The sequence below is a fragment of the Paramormyrops kingsleyae genome, chromosome 11 (assembly GCF_048594095.1).
Source record: "Paramormyrops kingsleyae isolate MSU_618 chromosome 11, PKINGS_0.4, whole genome shotgun sequence".
Classification (NCBI taxonomy): Eukaryota; Metazoa; Chordata; class Actinopteri; order Osteoglossiformes; family Mormyridae; genus Paramormyrops; species Paramormyrops kingsleyae.
The window spans coordinates 11,476,444-11,497,739 of record NC_132807.1 but is presented as its reverse complement, the minus strand read 5'-3'; the positions used below and the strand labels follow the sequence as shown (position 1 = coordinate 11,497,739).

The window sequence follows — 21,296 nt, the reverse complement described above, 5'->3', positions numbered from 1 at the left end:
TTCATTCCCCATTGGGTCAACCAACACAATCACCATCTCAGACAGGCTGACAATCTAAAAAATAGTTTATTTTTTAGTGCAATTACAAATCAAATAACTATGACATTTACATGTACTATATACTGTATATAGCAGATGCTTATACCCAAAACAACCATGGACTTTGCTCTGCCAGAGGTCAAGTAAAATATCTGCATACAAAATTTATGTAAATATGTAATTGACATAAATGATCCTGCACTATAACTAGCAAGAAAAGGAAACTTAACTTCGTTCACTTCTACGTTATGCAGCAAACCAAGTGTGCACATGCAAATATTAACACAATTAAAAGTTCAAAGATGAAATGAACAATTCAAATTTTCATATTATGACCTTTACTCACCATCTGCCAATGTTTAAATTTTCTTTTAAGGTTGCACTGACCGATGGGTATGGCGAAGTATGAGGCGAAATGTTTAGGTTGCACAGATCGATGAGTATCGTGACCTATGAGATGAAACAAATACTGTGCATGTGGAATTACTTACCGTCAGGCAACATTTTTCTTCTAAGGTAGCACAGATTGATGGGCACGGTGGCGTATGAGGCAAAATGTTTACTGCGCATGTGCACAACAGCTTCGGAGCACATTTTGATAGGTTGCGTAGTTTTACAGAACACCGGGTGGACCAAGGCCTCACGAGAGCAGCAAAAGATGAGGAGACTTGCTTGTCAGGAAGAACACGCTCTTTAACAGGACTGTAACAGGCACCCAACGGGCACCGAACCCCATACAACAGCAGAAACACAAGGTGGTCAGACGCAAAACTGTAAGGTACACATGCAGTGAGAGATTTATACAAGCTAAGGACACACGGGGATCAGACAGGGTTCACATAAGACACAGGCAAACACACATGCCACAATCAGGAACACAAGTATTAACCATAATTCCTACAAAAACAATACAAAGGCTATTTACACTGACATACACAGGACTATATACACATGCTCGTGAGGCATGCCGGGGTACACAGATCTCACCGGCACTACAATATTAACATTAACAATATTAACTGCTTAGAGCAACTGCTGTATAACAGACATATTACATTCCAGTCCATGGCCAGCACAGCTCAGTTACGATTAAGGCCTAATTTTAATTATGTTTTATTTGTTTTCATGTTAAAATACTAATACACAATTAAGTCTAGCACAATTCGCTAAAACTAAAGCCACACTCTACCCTACATTTTAGCGCAAGCTAACTCCATAGCTTAATCAAATAAATCTTAGTCAAAAGCTTAGTTAAATCAATGCCATAAGTACAGTGTAGCCTCCCCAGAAAATGCGGCATCGCAGACTGAAAGAGCTGTGAATGGTCCACTTGGTAGTGTTACACCCCATGACTCTTGCTTTTTGGTAAATTTATTCTCCCCAGTTCTGCATTGAAGTTATCTTTCATTGCCAGAGAGATGTGCTGTCACAGTCAAAAAAAAAAAACTAAACGAGGCTCCACACTCCTCTCCCATCGCTTAGACAGATGACATCATCTGATGCGCAGCTCTAACCTCTTAGCAGTAAAATAAGTCGAGATAATATACAGAATATTTTCGAAATAAAATTGCAATGCATTTAGAATATATTTCCCTGCGATATCTTAAATCTATTTTGGTTCAATAACATGTAGATTACCAAATATTTTTAGGTTGCAACAGTAGCACATTTTTTTTGTGTGGGAGTGGACAAAGTGTACTTCCTAGGTGTATTTACATCGCTGATTGAAACTGAAGTACAATTTATACCCACCGTAGGTATCGTGGCAACAGGTCTACAAAACACTCAAGATGACAGTGCCAGTTTCACTACCCTGCATTAAGTTTATCCATACTTTACAAGACAAAAAAAGTACAAAGTAGTATAGACATTAACTTTAGAAGATGGATTAAAAGTGACTTTGTAGCAGCTTGTCATTATTTCAAATTTGTCTGCTGGAAGTCTGGAGCAGCGAAAACATAACCAGGACTCGTACGTTATATAGATACTGTAGCCCATAGCAGATCAAAGCCTCATAACACAGCCTCTCCTAGCAGGTCATCTCCTCCTGCAGCTCAGTGCCCCATAGCCAGCTGGGCCTCCAGGTCATGCTCATGCTCCTCTAGCTTGAAGCAATCCTGAGTCAGCTAGGCCTCCCAGTTGCCTCCTCGCAGTCACACACACAGCCTCCGCCTCCGCCTCTTGCTCCCCTGAGTTGTGCTCGCACTTCCAGCAGGCAGTCTCCTCATATACCCCCTCCTTCAGCACATCCCGCAGTTGCTGCTCCACCTCCACCCGCTTGTGGTGCCTCTGAGACTGGTGGGCCTCCTCATGCTCGAACAGAGCAACCTCTGCCTGCTGCCTCTAACGGTCACGGTTGCAGCCGCTCATCTGCTGGCAAGCTTGGGGCAGGCTTCTGGGTCAGAGTGTAGCTAGTGCCCCCCCTTGCGGCAGTCCCAACAGACGAGCTTCTCCGTCCAAGCTGTCATTTCCCTGGAACTGCTGCCTCTCCTGCTTTGCTGCTTCACTGCTGCCTGGGGGTCTACCAGGCTGGAGTGGACTTGCCAGTTGATGTCAGAGAGAACCCGCTCCAGCAGTGCCAGTGGGGTCGCATTTGGCATGACACCAATGTGGCACTTGGCAGACCGAGGTGTCACACTGGAAGAGAAGAGATGAGCGAGGCAGTTTGACACAAGTTGCTCTTTACTTGTAGTCCTCAAAAGGACCGCACAATAAGCAACGATCAAACTCCAACCCCACATGGCATGAAAACACAGGGAAGTCCCATAATGGAAGGGAAGGCTCACACACATTAGGTCATTACACCATGGCTAGATACACATGGGGATAAGGTGAGGACCGAGTAGAGACACAGGTAAGGGCGCACGCAACAATCAAGTATACAGAATAACAAGTGTTTACATCAACAAATACAAACGGGGGCTGTTTACAAGACATACACATTTACAAGGCTATAAACACAGCTCGCAAGCATGCCGGGATATGTTTTCATAGCTTCGGTGCAGAAGCTATGAAAAAACTATGAAGAAACTTCAGAAAATGTTTGTTTTTTCTGTTTCAATTGCATGATTCAACAATTGAATATATCGCAAAGTGGGAAGACAATAAATTCAACAACAAAAACTATATATCGCATAGCATTTTAGTGGTATAATTGCAGAGCAACGCAAACACACCGACACATAAGAATAATACTGGCATTGGCGTAGGCCACTCGCATAGGTCACAGGATAGGCTCAACACATAATGACTTGTAAAATTTAGGATACAAAGCCATGAATGGAATTAAGTAAAAAAATAAAAAAATCTACAATTAAACACAGGTAAGGAACTTACAGGAAGTACAAGGAACAACATGTTGAGTTTGTTTATCCTTTTAAGTAAACTTAGAAAGTAGTTTGTGTTTGGTTAGCGTCTCTTAATCAGAATCAGAATTTTTTTTTATTTGCCGAGTACAGAGAAGGACAAGGAATTGCTTTTGATGCAGGTGGTGTCATGACATAAGCAAACTGGGGGAAGAAGCTGTTAAGGTGACAGTTGGTCCTTGTGCTCAAGGCTCTTACTGTCTGCTTTTGCCAAGGTGGAAGACACTGGAAAAGGGAGTGGCCAGGATGCAGGGGGACAGACATTGTTTTCTTGGCTTTGTTCCTCATCCTAGATGAGTACATGACTTCAACCGGGGGGAGCTGACAGCCAATGACTTTCCGAGCACATCGAACAATACGCTGTAGTCTCCTCTTAGAGAGCGATGTTGCAGAGCCAAACCAGACACAAATAGAGGATTACTGATTCTACTGTGGCTGAGTAGACTTGGCCATGAACTTCCACGACAGCTTAAATTTCTTTGGCTGACGCAAGAAGTATAGGCGCTGTTGAGTGATGCAAGTGATGATTCTGTCCCATTTGAGGTCTTGTTAATGGTGGCGCCCAGAAATTTGACAGTTCCTGCTCTGCTAATGGTAGTGTTCTGTATGACCAAAGGAGGTTGTGGGGGGGGTTCCAGAACTCAGTGGTCATTTACACTGTTTTTGTGCGTTCAAGTCTAATTTGTTTTCTCACACCATGACACCAGTCGACTAACTTCTTCTCTGTAGTTAAACTCATTCCCATTTTTGAGTCTAGTCAGGGTGGTGTCGTCTGCAAACTTGAGGAGTTTTACAGAGTGATTTCATGAAGTGCAGTCATTTGTGGTCAAGAAGTAAAGCAAGAGTGAGAAAACATATCCTTGTGGGGCACCAGTGCTGAGGAGGATGGAAACGGAAATGTGGTTGCCTGTTTTTCCTGCCAGTTTAGAAGCCATGAGGGCTAACCGTGTATTGCAGAGTGTAGTGCAGGTGCCATGTTGATGGTGTTGTGAACAGATCTGTTTGATCTGTAAGCAAACCGTAGAGGGTCCTGGAAAGCTTCAATAGAGGTTTTGAGAAATTGCTGGATGATTTTATGAAAGCACTTTATTACTACAGATGTTAGGACTACTGGGGCCTCATGTATAACAACATGCGTAGAATTCACACTAAAACATGGAGTACAGACAAAACTAGGAATGTGCGTACGCGAGAAAAAATCCAGATGCACAAAACTGTGCGTAAGCACAGATCTACGCACATTCCCTTTATAGATCCCAATGAGTGTGAAATTTTACGTACGTGAATGAGCTCACAGCCACCCCCCAACCCGCCCATAATTATGTAAATTTGCATATGTAAATCTGTAAACCACGTGGGAAAAAGAAGTATTTCAGCGAGTGCGGAGTGGAGGTCATGTTAACAGAAATCGAGAAAAGAAAAATGATATTATTTGGTGGTTTAAGTAGTGGCATCAGCAATTAATAAATGAAAGTTGACAGAGTGGCACAGCATGGCGGAGTCAGTTAAAAGTGTTGGTTCCGAAATTCGCACAGTAACCGAAATTAAAAAGAAGCGGTCAGACATTAAAGTCGCCGTGAAAAAACGAGTGGCCGCTCACCGTAAGAGGCTTTACACTACAGGCGGAGGTAGCGGGGTTCCCGGTCTCACACTTTTATCGGGTGAGGGGGACGCCGATGTCAGCGCGGGTGAATTTTTCTCGTACCAAACTTGTTTGAATTACTTGCATGTTTATGAATAACAAGTAAGGTGCAGATGCGGTGTTACTTTTGTTTATTCTGTTTGTTTATTCTTACAGGCAATAGTACAAGAGGTGCCCCCAGTGCCGAGGACGACACAGGCGGTGATGGTGCTGCTGTGCCGAGCACATCTTTGGGCGCTGGCTGCACACATTCCCGTGCCTCAGAAACCGGGGGGGCGACAATCCGGCCGTGTGCTGACTGAAGCTGTGCTGTAGTCACAAAAAGAAATCGTGAATGCTGTAAGATGTTGCCGATTAATTAAAACATCTAAATGATACGCTGTGTGATATTGAAGTTGTAACGCTGTTCCATTTGGTGGCTCAGGGTCAGGTTCATCTTGCCTAAGCTCTTCAGATACCAGCAAGCCACGATTTTGTGCCAGATTATGCAACACACTACATGCGTGTACAATGCGACACACTTTTTGCGGGCTGTACAGCGGCACCCAAGCGGTCTGGTCCAGACAGTGCCAGCAGCCTTTAAGCTGCCCTACAGATGAGCATGGTACCATGAGCATTTATTGAACTGTGTGGCAACTCTGTCTAATCGAGACAGAAGTGGATAGTGCTGTCGGCGATGTTTTAGCGCTAAAAAAAAAAAAGCACAAATGTCATGTCCATTGTTTGGAACTGGTTTGGCTTTAGACTGAATGACACCGAACAAAAAACTGTTGTATGCAAACTTTGCAAGAGAGAAGTAGGAACGAAGAGTGGCAACACATCAAACCTATTCAATCATCTGAAAACAAATCACATTACAAAGTACGCAGAATGAATTAAAATTCGCAATGTCTCTTCTGAAAATGCAGCGAAGCCCACTTATGCCGCAAAACAGACCACACTGGCAGCATCGTTCTCTCGTTGCATACCGTATGAATAGACAAGCCCCAAATGGAAGGAAATAACAGCTGCCATAACATACCACATAGTAAAAGACATGGTTCCTGTTGCTACTGTCGAAAAACATGGATTTCAGAAATTACTGAGAACGATTGACCCCAAATATGTCCTTCCTAGTTGGAAATACTTTGCCAAACTGTATAACGAGGTGAAGGAAAAAAATTTGAATCCACTTAAGAACGTAAAACACTTTTCCACCACATCCAATCTGCGGACTAGTCGTACCATGCAACCGTACATTAGCCTAACGGTCCATTTTTATTGAAAACTGGGAGATGAAATGCGTCTGACTTCAGACAGGCTATGCACCAGACGATCATACTGGAGAAACGATTGCGCTGGGGCTCAGCGATGCGCTTAAAGCGTGGAAATTAGAGGATGCGCGACAAGTTTGCATTACCACAGACAACGCCGCTAATGTAATTAAAGCCACTGAGTTAAACAAATGGAACAGACGACAGTGCTTTGGCCACCGGCTAAGGGATTTGTTTGTATCTGCATGCGCGAATGAGTGTGTGTGTGTGTGTGTGTGTGTGAGACATATTTAAAATGATATTAATAATGTAAATAATTAATATAGCTGTAATTTGTGTTTGGTTTTAGAGAGAAGCATGAGAGATCCCCGCTTTGAACGGTCCATTGGTGTATGCAAGAGAATTGTTGCAAGTTTTTTCTTCAGCTGGAAAAAGAGAAGGGATTTGGCAGCAGCACAGAAAGAGCTCAATCTGCCTTCCCATCAGCTCATAAACAGAATCCCCTACTAGACGGTGCTCAAGGGCAGCAACGATTCAGAGGGTATTGGAATAGGGGCGGGCCATCACCCAAGTGCTCTCATCTGACAAAATATCCAGACATCTTGCCCCCACCTGGCAGGACATTGATGTTCTGGAGTCAATTGAAAAAGGTCTCCGGCCCCTCCTGGACTTTACAGATGCACTCTCAGCTCAGTCCTATGTCACAGTCTCTTATATTAAGTCTGTGCTACACCTTTTTCAAACCAGCATCTTGGCTCATCTTGGGTTCCTTTAAACCAGAGCTAGATAAGATTTTAACAACTCTGAGCTATTAGTTAAGTTCTCCCCAAGCGAGCTCGATGGGCCGAATGGCCTCCTCTCGTTTGTATATTTCTTATGTTCTTATGTTCTCACCAGCAGGAGCACACAGAGCTTACTAAGTCAAGTAAGACAAAAATTCTTGATTATATGAGAGAAAAGTTTGATGATCCTGCCACACAGCAACTGGTGGACATTGCTTCTTTTATGGATCCATGGTTTAAAAGATCCTACATTCCTGAGGAAAAATTAGAAGGGATCAAACACATAGTTCTGTCTGAAGTGGAGGCCCTTCAATATGAGACTAGCGCCCAGACTGGATTAGCTGTGAGACCTCCAGAAGCAGCTGAAGAAACACCACCAGCAGCCAAAAAAATCGAAGAAGAAAAGCCTTGGTAGCTTCTTTAAAAGGCCAACATCATCATCCACATTGTCTCACAGAGATAAAATTGAAGCTGAACTTTCAACGTACCTGCAAGCAGCGGAGATTGACAGTGACAACAAACCCACTTGCTTGCTGGAAAGAACGTGAACCAATCTTTCCAATTTTCAGTCACCTTGTGAAGAAATATCTCTGCATACAGGCCACAAGTTCGCCCTCAGAAAGGGCATCTAGCACGGGGGTGACATAGTGAACTGTCATAGGGCATCTTTAAAGCCGGAAGCAGTTGATAGACTTGTGTTTCTTGCACAGAATTTGTGAAGTTGTTTGAAGGCTTGTTCTTGTTATGGTTTATTTGTTTACAAAGCACAGTTTAAAATGAAACAACTGAAAACAGTTTTATTTTAGAGTTTATTTGTGGCAGATCTACAAAAGTATAGTTTACACAACTACTCCTACACTAGTAAAGACATAATTGGCTTTCTTGAGTTAATGTGTATATATTGTTTATGCCTGTGCTATTGTTAAGTAAATTATATAATGTTGTTACTGTGCAGTTGGTTCCAAACCATTAAATATAAAAACAATATAAATGTCTGACTTGTTTTGAATAGAATTGGATAGGAAAAATATCGATGCATATCATGTATCGAAATTTGGTAAAAAAATAAATTGTGATTTGAATTTTGAGCCATATTGCCATAATACACACAATGTTCAATTGGCAATGGTCATTTTTTTGGACCATGCACACATGCTAAAAATCTGTTTAGTGCTGTCATATAAAAATATTCCTGGTCCAAGATAAAGTTGTAGTTCTATAATGAATATGCGAGCATTGTATGTGCAGTTACATAAATGTACATGTTTAGATGTTACATGCAGACACGTCAACCTTCGATGACCATTTTAGGAGCACATATTAAGATGCATACATAGAAATACATGTACAAATATCTGTGATGGTGCTCTTTTGTTCTGCCTTTTCTGTTTTTGGATCGGTCAGGGTTCATTTCACTACATGTTGTACTTGTTATAACTATGTATGTGACAAATAAAGAATCTTGAATCTTGAAGAAAGACGTTTTGTTATTTGTTCATGTTTTTAAGTTTGTGAAGATTTTTTGTTGTTTTATCAATCTTCTCATTCTCATCAGGGATACAAAAGAAATGATGAACAGTACTTAGAATTCATTAAAATTGCTACCAAACAGTTTGATGCAGTTTTCTACTCATCTTTAGATTGGCAACCCATTTTTATTGCTGCAATTTTAATACCTGTTCTTAACTTGTCTTTTGGTTGACAAGGTGCAGTTTACCATGTGATAACTGTTTAATAAAAATATTGAGCTTGTTTAATTTTTTGCCTTCCAGGCAGTTTTCTTTAATCTCAAAAAGTATAGTTCAGAAGAAAACACTATACATACATTAACCAATAATTGAGTAATGCTCAATGTTACTTGACATGTTTATGTGCATTTGACTAAAAATAATTATGTACTACACATTTGACTCCATTTATTTAAACTAATGATTTTGTGTAAAGACTGCTAATTTAAGCTTGAACATGTATATGTTAAAACTAAACAGCTTAAGTTGTATTATATGGTGTAAAAACTTAAATGGGTTAAGGCAATGGGTTTCCACGCGATTTTCTAGTAAAGTCAACTAATTTGGATTTAGAGTGTAGGGACTCCAATTCTAGCTCTAGTTAAGTGCTCACCCCCAGTTTGGCTCACTGTGTGAGGTACAGAACTGAGTGGGGATCGGTGCCATTGGTTTTGGATGAACTGAACTGTCAGTGCTGTCACTCTAGCTTCACACTCCCGTGTGGAATGGGAGTGTTTACCTTTAGGGACTCCCAGTGCCTGCGTTCCCACTTGTCCTCCCTCCTACTTATGCTGCCATAGTCATATCTGCCGGAGCTCACATATTGCACTCACCTGTCTGTCTGTACTGCTTCTGGTCTCCGACTACTTTGGCTTACACACTTTTTATTTTCCCCACCCCTCCTGGGGTGTGCTGAGGTGTGTTACTGGTTAGTCGATTAACCTAAAGTTTCCTTCCTGAAAAACTGGCCATTTATTTTATTTTAATATTTTTATAATTTTATTTTGACAACAAACTGTATGTCATTGTATGGCATTAGATTATTTAGATAGGGATTTTTTATATGAACTTGAATTAGTAGTGCACCTAAAATTTTAATGAGATGCATATTGTGATGCCCAAAAGTTAGTAATCAGTATAAATTCAGTGTATCTTTATGCATATTAAATTCAGTTACTGTTTTGGTAAATCATGGAAGCAATAAGCACTGAAGTGACGATGAAGAAAGGGAGAGCTCAGCAGCCACAACATTTTATTTTAAAGAGGAGATACTGTGGTTAAACTAGGTAAACAGATGTTGGTGGCATGGTTCTTTTTACTGATTAAATTCTGAATTCTCCAGGAGTTTGATTGCAGAGCATGAGCTGTGCATTGAGGTGAGCCTGACTATATCTAGTTGGTATCACTCTCCTTCCTGCACCAGCTTAGGTTCCTTTCCTACCAGAGTAGTTGCAGTTCATGTGCTGAGAGCCAGTTTTAGTAGTTGACACTTTGACTGCCACCCAATCTACATTGTACCTGACCTCCCACGGCTCCCCTTTGAAGTGGTGGGCCCACAGAAGGGTGGACCTGTGTTACTCCTTTGGTCTATGCCCTGCCGGGTCCTATGGCTGGAGGCCCGGCAACCGGGCGCTCGCCTTCAAACTCCCGCCCCAGGCCTGGCTTGAGAGGGCCTAGGACCAATTTGCCTTAGGAGACCCAACCAAAGGCAATTGCCCCCAACAACATACCTCCTACGATCAACAGAGGCACACAAGACAACACAATGAGGTGGAAATTCATGGAGGGATGTTTGGTTTTCTATATTTTTATTGTTTATCTGTATTTATCTGTAATGGCATATGATGTCTGGTGGGTGTGTAGCACACCTCCACTGTATGCGTATCCATTTTCCTAGGGTATGGTTCTCAACTTAGTGCATGTTGGAAGAGGTCCTAGGTAGCTTAATATTAAGCTATTCCCTACAATTTTACCATTTCCAATATTCCCAATTTCCAGTACCTGCCTTTTACACGCCCCTTATAATTACACTATATATAATGTAATTTATGGCCACCACAGGGCAGGGGGGGGGGGAGAAAAGGAAAGAAATATGTACATATAAATGGAAAAATGCTCTCTTTTAATTCCCTTCCACGTTTCTCCAGACCATCACATTTCACTTTAAACAGTAAACGAACAACACATTTGACTCATTCGTACACCGATCACAACGTTCTCCTTTATGTAAAAAAACAAAAAATAAACACCCACAATCAATATAATACACCGGGGGAAAAAAGGGGGTGGGGGTTCCCAGAGGTTGTATTGAGAGAGAGTCACACTCTTTATGCCGGCTAGTTGGTGCACGTTGGAGCTCTTACTATGAAGGAGTACTCACACCTCCGGAGCGATGAGGGAAAACCCACGTCCCGCAGGCAGAATGGATCCTCGTCTCCGGCTAGTGTCTCGGTCCCAAAGCCGGCGGAGGTCCCACTAGCTTCGGCAGGTGGCGTAGGAAGTTAAATTCCCTATTCTTAATGCCGCTCCCTGCTACTGTCCAGCAACCCAAGAAACCCCCGGTGAAACTCGGATTACTAACTTTACAGTCCAAACCCCAAATCAGACCAGTTCGCTGTGCGATCCAGCTTCCCTCTGTTTGTAATAGAAAAAAAGAATCCTATACAAGCTCTCCTCTGCTACCCGTCAGCCGACAACAAGTCCCACTTCCCCTCCGCTCTCCACTCGTCTTCCCCTTCTCCTTCCCGCCATGCATGCGCACCCCCTCTTCCGGGACTCTCTCAAAATGATATGATTGGCCAAAACAAATAAAAAACCCCACCCTATAACAGTATCCATCCGGACAATACAATTGTATCAATTCTATTGAACAGAATGCCACACCAATACATTCAGTGCATAAACAGCTTAACTCCAACAAAAAAACATCTCACCAATAGAAAAAGAACACATTAAAACCACACACACACGCAGGTGCATTGGTCATAATTATTGCAGGGTGACGTTTGTATTAACACCCATTTCTATAGGGTGCTACAGGTGAAAAAAAAAAAAACTACATTACACTAGACTATAATTAACTCTTTTCTCAATGCACCTCACAGAATGAACAATATAAGCAATATTACAAGCAGCTTGGTTAATGGATACAAGGGGAAAACGTAAATTTGTTTCACTTTGTCCTATGCATTCAGAAAAGTCCATTCACCTCACACACAGAAACCCACTCATATTCTATATTATGCAATATATATTGTGACATCTACATCACACCATAAAACCAAAATTATATATTATATATATAAGTGATATTTATACTTTTTATTTACAAATCAATTTAACAATGTGCGTTGTGTGCGTGCGTTGTGTGTGTGTGCGTGTGTTGTGTGCGTGTGTTGTGTGTGTGTGTTTTCAACATGGAATGTACTAAATAGCGAGGGTGGGAGGCCGCAACCACACTGCACAAGAGCCAGAGGTCAGCAGAGACAAGCCCAGGAGGCCCAAGACGACTGCAGCCCCCGAAGAGCACGGAAGAGCCAGGGCTCCACGTCCCAATGACAGCTGCGCCCCCACTCCAGCGGGGGGAGGAGGGAGGTCCCAGATGCAGCCCCCACAGCCAAAAGGGCATGAGCTCCCCAGAGAACCGGAGGCAACAGGCAGCCGACCCCGCGTGGGGGCGGCCGCTCCCGTACGAGCCAAGGCCAGGGCCCCTAGGACCCCAGGCGGCTGGGGGCCAACCAGCCCCCGGCAGAGAGCCCCGCCCATGCCAGAGAGGCCCAAGCCCCCCCCCCATTTATAAGACCAGGGGGCAGATTACTCACCCCCTGGAAAAAGAGAGCCAGCTAACAAGCTGGCTCAGTAGGCACCCCAGCCCCCCACCACCGTGCAGGAAGGAGTGGACCCGGGGCCCTGGCGACAACACCCCAGAGCACCGCCAGCGCCAAAATGGCATATGAATGGGGTGAAGGACCAGACAAACTGTGATCCAACAAAGACCTCCATCAACAGTACCAAAACCTTACTCAGAACAGGGGATATGCACATGACGTCACAGTAAGTGGAAGTAACTGAGTGGCAAAAAGACTGAGTGGCAGCACTGATGTTCAGTGTGAATGCTACACAAGCACGTTTAAAATAGGAAAGGACTGCTGTGTGATTGAACAAATCAATTTAACAAGAAATTGAAGCTTTTTACAGACTGTTGACACCTATAAAAAAGAATCAAATGGATCACTGCAATACACAGAAACAACTGTCATTTTGTGTCAGTTATGCTGGATTTTTGGGTAAAGTCATACCTTAAGTATTGACTACTCATCAGTTTAATATTTAACAGCATTCATTCACATTGTGTGTAACCGAAACGTTTTTGTCACCATTTATTAAGAATCATCTATGATGATTAGCTAACTAAAACAAACCCAGATTTCGTTATAAGGGGCTGCTCCACAAAGAAAGTTTAGACAGTTATGCAGAAATCTTTAAAAGTTTCTACAAAATGTCTTGTCAGGAAACTCGATTCCTAGCCACAAATCATTGTCCATGGTCCACTGCTTCTTTAGTAATTTGTATGGATTCCTGTGGAGTCCACCTGCCTTTAATTTAAGCAAACAATATTTTGTTTTGCAGTATCCCCGACTATAATTGGTCACGTTGCAGACTGTTTTACCACTCAGTCTATCTGAGGGGACATGTTCTGGTGGGAAAGTGATGTCAATGCATATCCTCTATAGGGTTATAGGGGACTCACCCCTGGGGTCAAGTTCATAAGGTGGACTTGTTACCATAGACATGCTTAGAGACCCCTAAGGATCCCCTCGAAAGAACTGGAGTGTGTCCTTGGAAAGAGTGGCCTGGCTTGGTCTGTTTTACATGCTGCTACTGAAACACTAACCAAGAGAAATGGTATGAAGATAATGATGATAATTTTTTTTTTTGTTCTTAGATAAAAGTGCACAGTGCATGCTGAATATGTCAAATAGCTGCCATTATGTTTTGGACATTTAATATAACAAAGAGAGCTCAACAGTGAAGGGTTAAAATCCTAATTTTCATGGCTCATACTTCTCAAGCTCCTCCTCCTCCGTATATCCATCCGTCCAACTTTTAATCATTTCTCAGTCAGGGTCACATGGGCAGCCATATTCAGCTCTGGAAATAATCAAGAGACCACAGCAACATTTTCTGTTTCACTTCTCAATTTGTGGGTGTTGGCAGGGGCGGATTAACGCACAGGCTAGATATGGCTTAAGCCTAGGGGCCCCACGTGTGCCAGCCTGCAAGGGGGCCCCCATTGGCGCGGAGCGGGGCTGGGTTGGGGGGCCCACAGACTACTGTAGCCTAGGGGCCTCCGTACACCTTAATCCGCCCCTGGGTGTTGGTCTGTGAATTTTATATATATATATATATATATAAAAAACTGCAGCCTGGTTCTCCTCTGTTTCTCATTAATGAAGGGCTTCTTCCTTGCTTTATGGGACTTCAGTCCTGCTTCTAGGAGCCTGATACAACCTGTCCTAGCAGTGCACTTTATATCACTTAATGACCCAGTCCCAAATCGGTGCCTACACACTACGCCTCACCACTCTGCCTTCGTTTGCGCATTTCCGAGACTTGTCATCATGTCGAAGTGTGTCTGGAAGCCGTAAGGCCTAAGGGGGAGTGGTCCATTATGCCCACATGCAGCGAGTCAGCAGCAATGAAGGGTCATGCAACTCTCCTACCACTTCATTATCCCACAATGCTTTGCACACAGGAAACAGAACAGCACAAAAAATATTGAGGATGATGTATTGCCACATAAATGTAAGAAAACATTTACAAATTAAAATTAATTATGAGATATCAAGTCAATATGAAGTTAATACTACTGAATGTTTAAAGACATGCAAATGTTATGAATGGTACGTTTTTTAAGACATTTTTCTTTAATTATACAATATTAATCAGGATACATCACAATGGTGAAAGTCTAGCCCAGATGTGTCATGACATGCATAAGACTGACTGATGACTCTCTCGCTGGTCAAACTATCCACTAGAGTTAATGTTCTTGCAGCATGCAATGGAACCCCCATATCTGTGGTTTCCTGCGGTCTGAAAAGAAGGGAAAACTCCAGAAATAAAAGGTTCATGAGTTTTAAAATCATGCATCGAGCAAGTATAGAGTATAACATCATGAAATTTGCCAGCCCAGTCTCCCCCAGTACATCTCCCTTTGTCTCCATACCCACACTTCCCCTCAGAACTCTCTTTCAGTCTACCTCCAGTATACTCGCTGATCACATTCATAGCTGCGATATCGCAGTGTCACAGTGTTGTAAAAACCTCAGAATCCCTATCATTCGATGAGTACAATAGTATAATAAAAAGCATAATAAAGTACAATGTACTTTATTTTTACTGAACTTGATGTTGATAATGTCTTACTGTGCATACTTTATCAATTAAACTTTACCATGCATATGTTCATGAAAATCATGTTATATATGGAGTCCACAGATGGTTCATTATTATCTGTGGTTTTTTGCCATCCTTGTGTCACACCCTGCCTTCCTGCCCCTCCTGTTTTCTGAGCAGCCATGCCTGATATGTGTTAGTCTTACCTCTCCTTCCTGCCCTTCTGTTATTCAATTCAGTTGCCTCTCATTGTGCTCCCTTGTTAGTCCTTGTTAAAAGTGCTTCTCAATCCTGTGCTCCTCAATGCCAAAATTAATGTTCTTTCCAAATTCGGAGAAGTATATGACTGCAGCCACCCTTCTCAGGCCCCATCCAGTTCGCGTATGCACATAAGAATTTGCCATTCTCAAGCCTTGTTACTCTTATGACCAAGCATGTGCAAAATAGAATAAAATAAGATAATAAAATGATCATGATGTAACAATATTGCTTCAGTGCTATTTTAATCCTGATGTAACTGTATTTCATGTATCCAGACTGAATAATGCAATAGATAATAGATAATGCGGTAGATGTTTCCAAATCATTTTAACATCGAGAATGATATAGCTAATATAAAGAATGCTTGATTTTAAGTGACCAAGAAATATCTAGGCAACTGATGATATAAAAAATGCTAATTCTGTTTTTGTTGTGTGAATTTTTATGCAAAAATGGTAAAACTTTGAACAGGAAAAAAATGAAATGAAAATATATAATGTTTATATTTATTATATGTTGACAATCATGAAACATAGATTGTGCATAAAAATATGTGAACCCTTTGGGCTTATCTTAAAGTCACAGGTACTGATATACAAAATGAGTATAAGCCAATAATACTCAAAAAAATTCTACTCTTTCATGTCTTTATTATACAAACACATTCAACGTTCACAGTGGTAGTGGAAAAAGTAAGTGAACCTTTGGATTTAATAATTGGTTGACCCTCCTTTGGCAGCAATGACCACAACCAGGTGCTTCCTGTAACTGCACGTCAGACCTGCACATTTTGTGCAGGGGGAATTTTAGCCCATTCTTTCTTGCAGAACTGCCTTAACTCCATATTCTTTGGTTGTCTTCTGTGTATGGCTCTCTTCAATTCATTCCACAGCATCTCAATAGGACTGAGATCTGGGCTCTGACTGGGCCACTCCAAAGGCAGATTTTGTTCTTCTGAAACCATTGTGCTGTGGATTTGCTGCAATGTTTGGGGTCATTGTCCTGTTCCATCACCCAGCCTCTTCTGAGCTTCAGTTGATGGACAGACACCTTCACATTATCCTGGATCCAGGATATCCTGTCCTGACACAGCAAAGCAGGTCAAAATCATGATGTTCCCGTCACCATACTTTACTGTAGGGATGATGTTTTATGTTGATATGCAGTGTCCTTTTTACGCCAAATGAAGTTACGCTTGTTCCTCCCAAATAGTTCAATTTTGGTTTCATCACTCCAGAAAACATTTCCCAGGACCATTGTGGAGTGCCCAAGTGCTCTATTGCAAACTTCAGGTATGCAGCAATGTTCTCTTTGACAGCAGTGGCTTCCTCCTTGGTGTCCTGCCATGGACTCCTTTCTTGTCCAGTGTGTTGCGTATTGTTGAATCATGAACAGAGATGTTACCCGGTTCTAATGACTTCCTCATGTCATTCGCCGTCACTCCAGGGTTCTTCTTCACCTCATTGATGACTTTGCATTGTGCTCTTGGGGTCGTCTTGGCGGGGCACCCACTTCTAGGCAGAGTAGCCACAATAACAAATTGTCTCCATTTATTTACAACTTGCCTAACAGTAGACTGATGAATATCTAAAATATCTGAGATTACTTTGTAACTAGGGATGCACCGATCCGATACCTGGATCGGATATCGGTCCCGATCCAGACAAAATATGTGGATCGGCTATCGGCAAGTACGGCCGATCCACGGGGCCGATCCATGTTCTTAGTTGAGCTGCACTGCGGTACGTCACGCGTCCATATCGCGTGCACAGCACGCCGCTAAAATTGAGCAAAGCAGCAGTTCAAAGATGGAGAGACGAAAAGAGTCAGCGATATGGAGGTATTTCACTGTAGCTACACCAGCACGTTCTACAGCTGTTTGTAATATATGCAAAACTGAAGTGTCAAGGGGTGGAAGTAGCACGGCAACATATAATACCACAAATTTAATAAAGCACCTCAGAAAACACCATGTTAAAGAGCATGCCGAGTTTGAACAGGCGACTTCAAGTAAAGGGGCAGGAGGCACGGCGCAACAACAACTGACATTATCTGAATCGCTGCAGAGACGGGAGAAGTACCCAGCAAACAGTGTAAAAGCCACCAAGATTACAGAAAAAATTATGGAGTGTATTGTCTTGGATGGTGAACCATTGTCCCTTGTTGAAAGAACAGGCTTCCGTCGTTTAATTGAATTCCTTGAAAGCAGGTACACCATTCCATCGCGAAAGTATTTCACCGAAACCGCTCTGCCAGAACTGTACAAGAGAGTGCGTGATCACATCGCAAAACAAATAAAAGATGTGACCGCGATGAGCTTCACAACGGATATCTGGAGCTCAGATGTGTGTCCCATGTCTCTTTTAAGTTTAACAGTTCACTGGTTGGACACAAGTTGCACTCCTCACAGTGCCATGCTTCAAGCCAAAAACTTTCACGGCTCACACACCGGTGAGACGATTTCGGCTGCCATAAAACAAATGCTTGATCAATGGCGTATTCCTTTGTGTAACGTTCATGTCATCCTTACGGACAACGCAAGGAACATGAAAAGGGCAATGGCCATTTTGGGCGTGCGAAACTTGGGCTGCTTTGCACACACAATACAGCTGGTAGTGGACGAGGGGCTGCTGTCACAACGGAGTGTGAGTGAGGTCCTTGCCTGTTGCCGACAAATTGTGGGGCATTTTAAACATTCGAACCTCGCATATTCACGTCTGCAAGACATTCAAATGCAGATGCAGATGGAGCCTAAACGCCTGCAACAGGATGTAAAAACAAGGTGGAACAGCACCTACATAATGGTCCAAAGCCTTCTGGAACAGAAACGAGCCCTCTGTGCCTACATTGCAGACCATGACGACCTGCCATCAACACTGACAGCCAACCAGTGGGCATTGATGGAAAAAACAAGCATTGTTTTAGCTCCGTTTGAAGAGCTAACCAGGAAGGTGAGCTCATCCACTGCCTCCACAGCAGATGTCATTCCAGCAGTTACTGTCCTGAGGCGCCTCCTGGCCAGAGAAGGTGATGAAGACACGGGCATTAAAACAATGAAAAGAACCCTGCTACAAGCTCTCGAAAGGCGCTTTATAACACTGGAAGACAAACCCCTGTATACCTACTCCACTCTGCTAGATCCTAGATATAAAGACAGGTAAGATTTAAAATTCATCTGTGATAATATAAGCCTATGTTGAATCTTTCATTTACTCTATAACTATAATTATTTTTCTGCAATAAATGTAATATGATGCTGTGTTGAACAGAATATTTTTAAAGTAAAATAATAGCCTTGTTCAACCTAAAATCTGTTTAGTGGCAATTTAGTATGAGGTGTGCATTTTAATCTGTAATTCATATCAGTCTAAGCAATGTATTCTTATCGTTTTAGATACTTTACAAATCCAGACACTGCAAAGTATGCAAAAGAAGCACTACTGAAGGAACTACAAGAAGGAGACTGTAGGACTACGGCCATCACAGCTGAAGCATCTGAAGCTGCAGAGCCACTAGAAAAGGCCCCACGGATGGAGACCGCAGCACCATCAAGCAAGAGCAGCTTGATGAAAGAGTTTGATCAAATTCTTGAGGAATCAGATGATCCTGGTGCTGCAACCAGTTCAGGCCCTGCTGTTGAGCAGCTGCATGCATATTTTGCAGAGAAAACGATTGCTACTTCAGACAACCCATACCAATACTGGGGAGTCAACAGGCAGCGCTTACCTGGTCTTACAGCTGCTGTCACCAAATACTTGTGTGCCCCCTGCACTAGTGTGGAGAGTGAGCGACTGTTTAGCACTGTGTCTGACATCTTGAATGACAAGAGAAACCGACTTACAGCAGAAAGAGCAGAAATGCTTGTTTTCACAAAAAAGAATCTGCCACTCCTGCTGTGCATTGAGGACTCTTAGGGGGGGTTCCTTCAACTGAGGGCCCCGGCCAATTGCTTGGTTTACAATGTTTGATTAATGAATGATGATTCATTATTTAATGTTTTACACTTGTGTATTCTCAGGTGCAGCTGCTACATTTTATTTAAAGTTTCATGGCAGTCAGGTTGAGTGGTGTGAGACTGCACGAAAGGCTACTATGTTGAAGTTAATTGTTTCTTCTGGAGTAAAACTGTATATTTCAGACTACTGTTTGCACAAATACTTGCTTTTACAATTGTTATTAGTGAATGATTGTAGTTAGTTTATCTTTGAAGAAGCTACTTGCTCTGCTTCTGCAGCTATACTTTATTTACATTTTTCAATTTTATTTTTCAAGTTCATTTATTTATTCATAAGTTGTTGTAATAATATATTTATTTTTTGACTGTTGAAGAAGTTCAAGTTGTTTCATTAAGAAATATACATTTGAAATGTGTATATATTTATATTGTTAATAAAATATTGGTTTACAATTTTTAATTACATTTATATGCTATTATTGGCTTTATTTTAGCTTGGGAAGGTAAGTTTAGTTAGAAAAACTAAATTTAAGCCAGGCTAGATGTCTTCTGTATAGTGAGGTGTATGATTTGTAAATTCAATAATGGCATCGGATCGGTATCGGGTATCGACAGATCCACATACACCAAAAAACGGAATCGGTATCGGAGTCAAAAAACCTGAATCGGTGCATCCCTATTTGTAACCCTTTCCAACCTTGTGTAAATTAACAATTCTTGATCGTAGCTCTTTTGTGCGAGGCATGATTCCCATCTGGATATGCTTCTTTTCAAAAGCTCAAACTCAAACTTTTCAGTGTTTTTCATCAATCAAAGTAATTCTAGGCCACACCTCTGACCTCTTTTCATTAAATGGACTCCAGGTTTGCTAAATTCTGACTGCAATGAGCTTTTTAAAAAGTCATTAGCTTAGGGTTCACTTACTTTTTCCAACCTTCAGTTTCACAGTTTGAATGAATTATTCAATATGATCAAAAATTCTCTGAAAATATGTGTATCTTTAGTTACAAGAGACTTTGTTCATTATTGTGACTTACATGGAGATACAACCATGTTTTCTATGGGAATTACACATGAATATAGTAAATTCCAAGGAGTTCACAAACTTTTTACTTTGACTGTATATGCATAGGACATTTTTTCCAAACACGTTAAACTGATGAACTTCACTTTGAAAACTCGTGACACAGATAAAGAAAATGTTTCTTTGTTCTCTACACATGTGTCAACCCAACTGGAAGGGGACCTGAGAAGGGCGGCTGCAGCATATATTATTGTAAATTTGGGTTGCAGCAAGTTCTGACAGTCGTGAAACAGGGAAATGTAAGCATTTTAAATGTATTGTTGTATTGTTTCACTGGATCTGTCAATGTCAAAAGTGAAAGGAAAGGAAAGCGAGGAAAAAAACTTCAGCAAAGTGGAGATTGAGGTACATTTAACAGAAGTTAATGAAAGAAAAGAAATATTATTTGCTAGTGTGAGTAGTGGTGTCACTGGGTCAGGGAAAGGAATTGCTTGGAAAGAGGTGATGAATGCGGTTAATTCAGTGACTGTTCAAGAAGTAAACCGGAAATGGTTTGATTTGAAATTAGAAGCAAAGGAAAGCTGCTCACCAAAAAATTACCTCCCCAATGGGAGGGGGTGCCGGCTCTTCACAACTCTGATTCAGATGAGCACATTGCATCCATTATTGGTGGGGTGTCCTTTGTGGGTAATGTTCTTGAAGGAGACAGCAACATGCCTCCGACTATGGAGCAGTCATCAAATATGAATTGTGTATAAATTCTGTAATAATGAGCTAAAACATTCATTTATTCATTATTGTATTTATTAAGAAGATTCTGTTTGCCAAGCGGAGACTTAAAACACACAACACTCCACATGATCAGAGATGTGGGAGAAGCAGACGGAGAAGTGGTGTAGATCTCACAGAAGGATTCATTTTATTCATTATCATGGATCAAAAGCAACATAACCAAGCAGTTGAAAAAATATACTCTGAGAGACATACAAACCAGTTTAAAAGAAATAAGCAATAGTCTGAGTGAATTATGCAAAGTATTAAAAAACAATCCTTGTATTATTCAATGAC

General features: G+C 41.7%; 1 protein-coding gene across 1 annotated transcript; it reads left to right on the top strand.

Moving 5' to 3' along the window:
• The first annotated feature begins 16,890 nt into the window (after window positions 1-16,890).
• On the top strand, window positions 16,891-19,577 carry LOC140593439 (zinc finger BED domain-containing protein 4-like). The gene is made up of 2 exons (XM_072718044.1): window positions 16,891-18,406; window positions 18,644-19,577. Exons 1-2 carry the CDS (start codon window positions 17,058-17,060, stop codon window positions 19,161-19,163), a joined length of 1,869 nt encoding a protein of 622 aa, XP_072574145.1. The 5' UTR covers window positions 16,891-17,057; the 3' UTR covers window positions 19,164-19,577.
• Window positions 19,578-21,296: the final 1,719 nt, after the last annotated feature.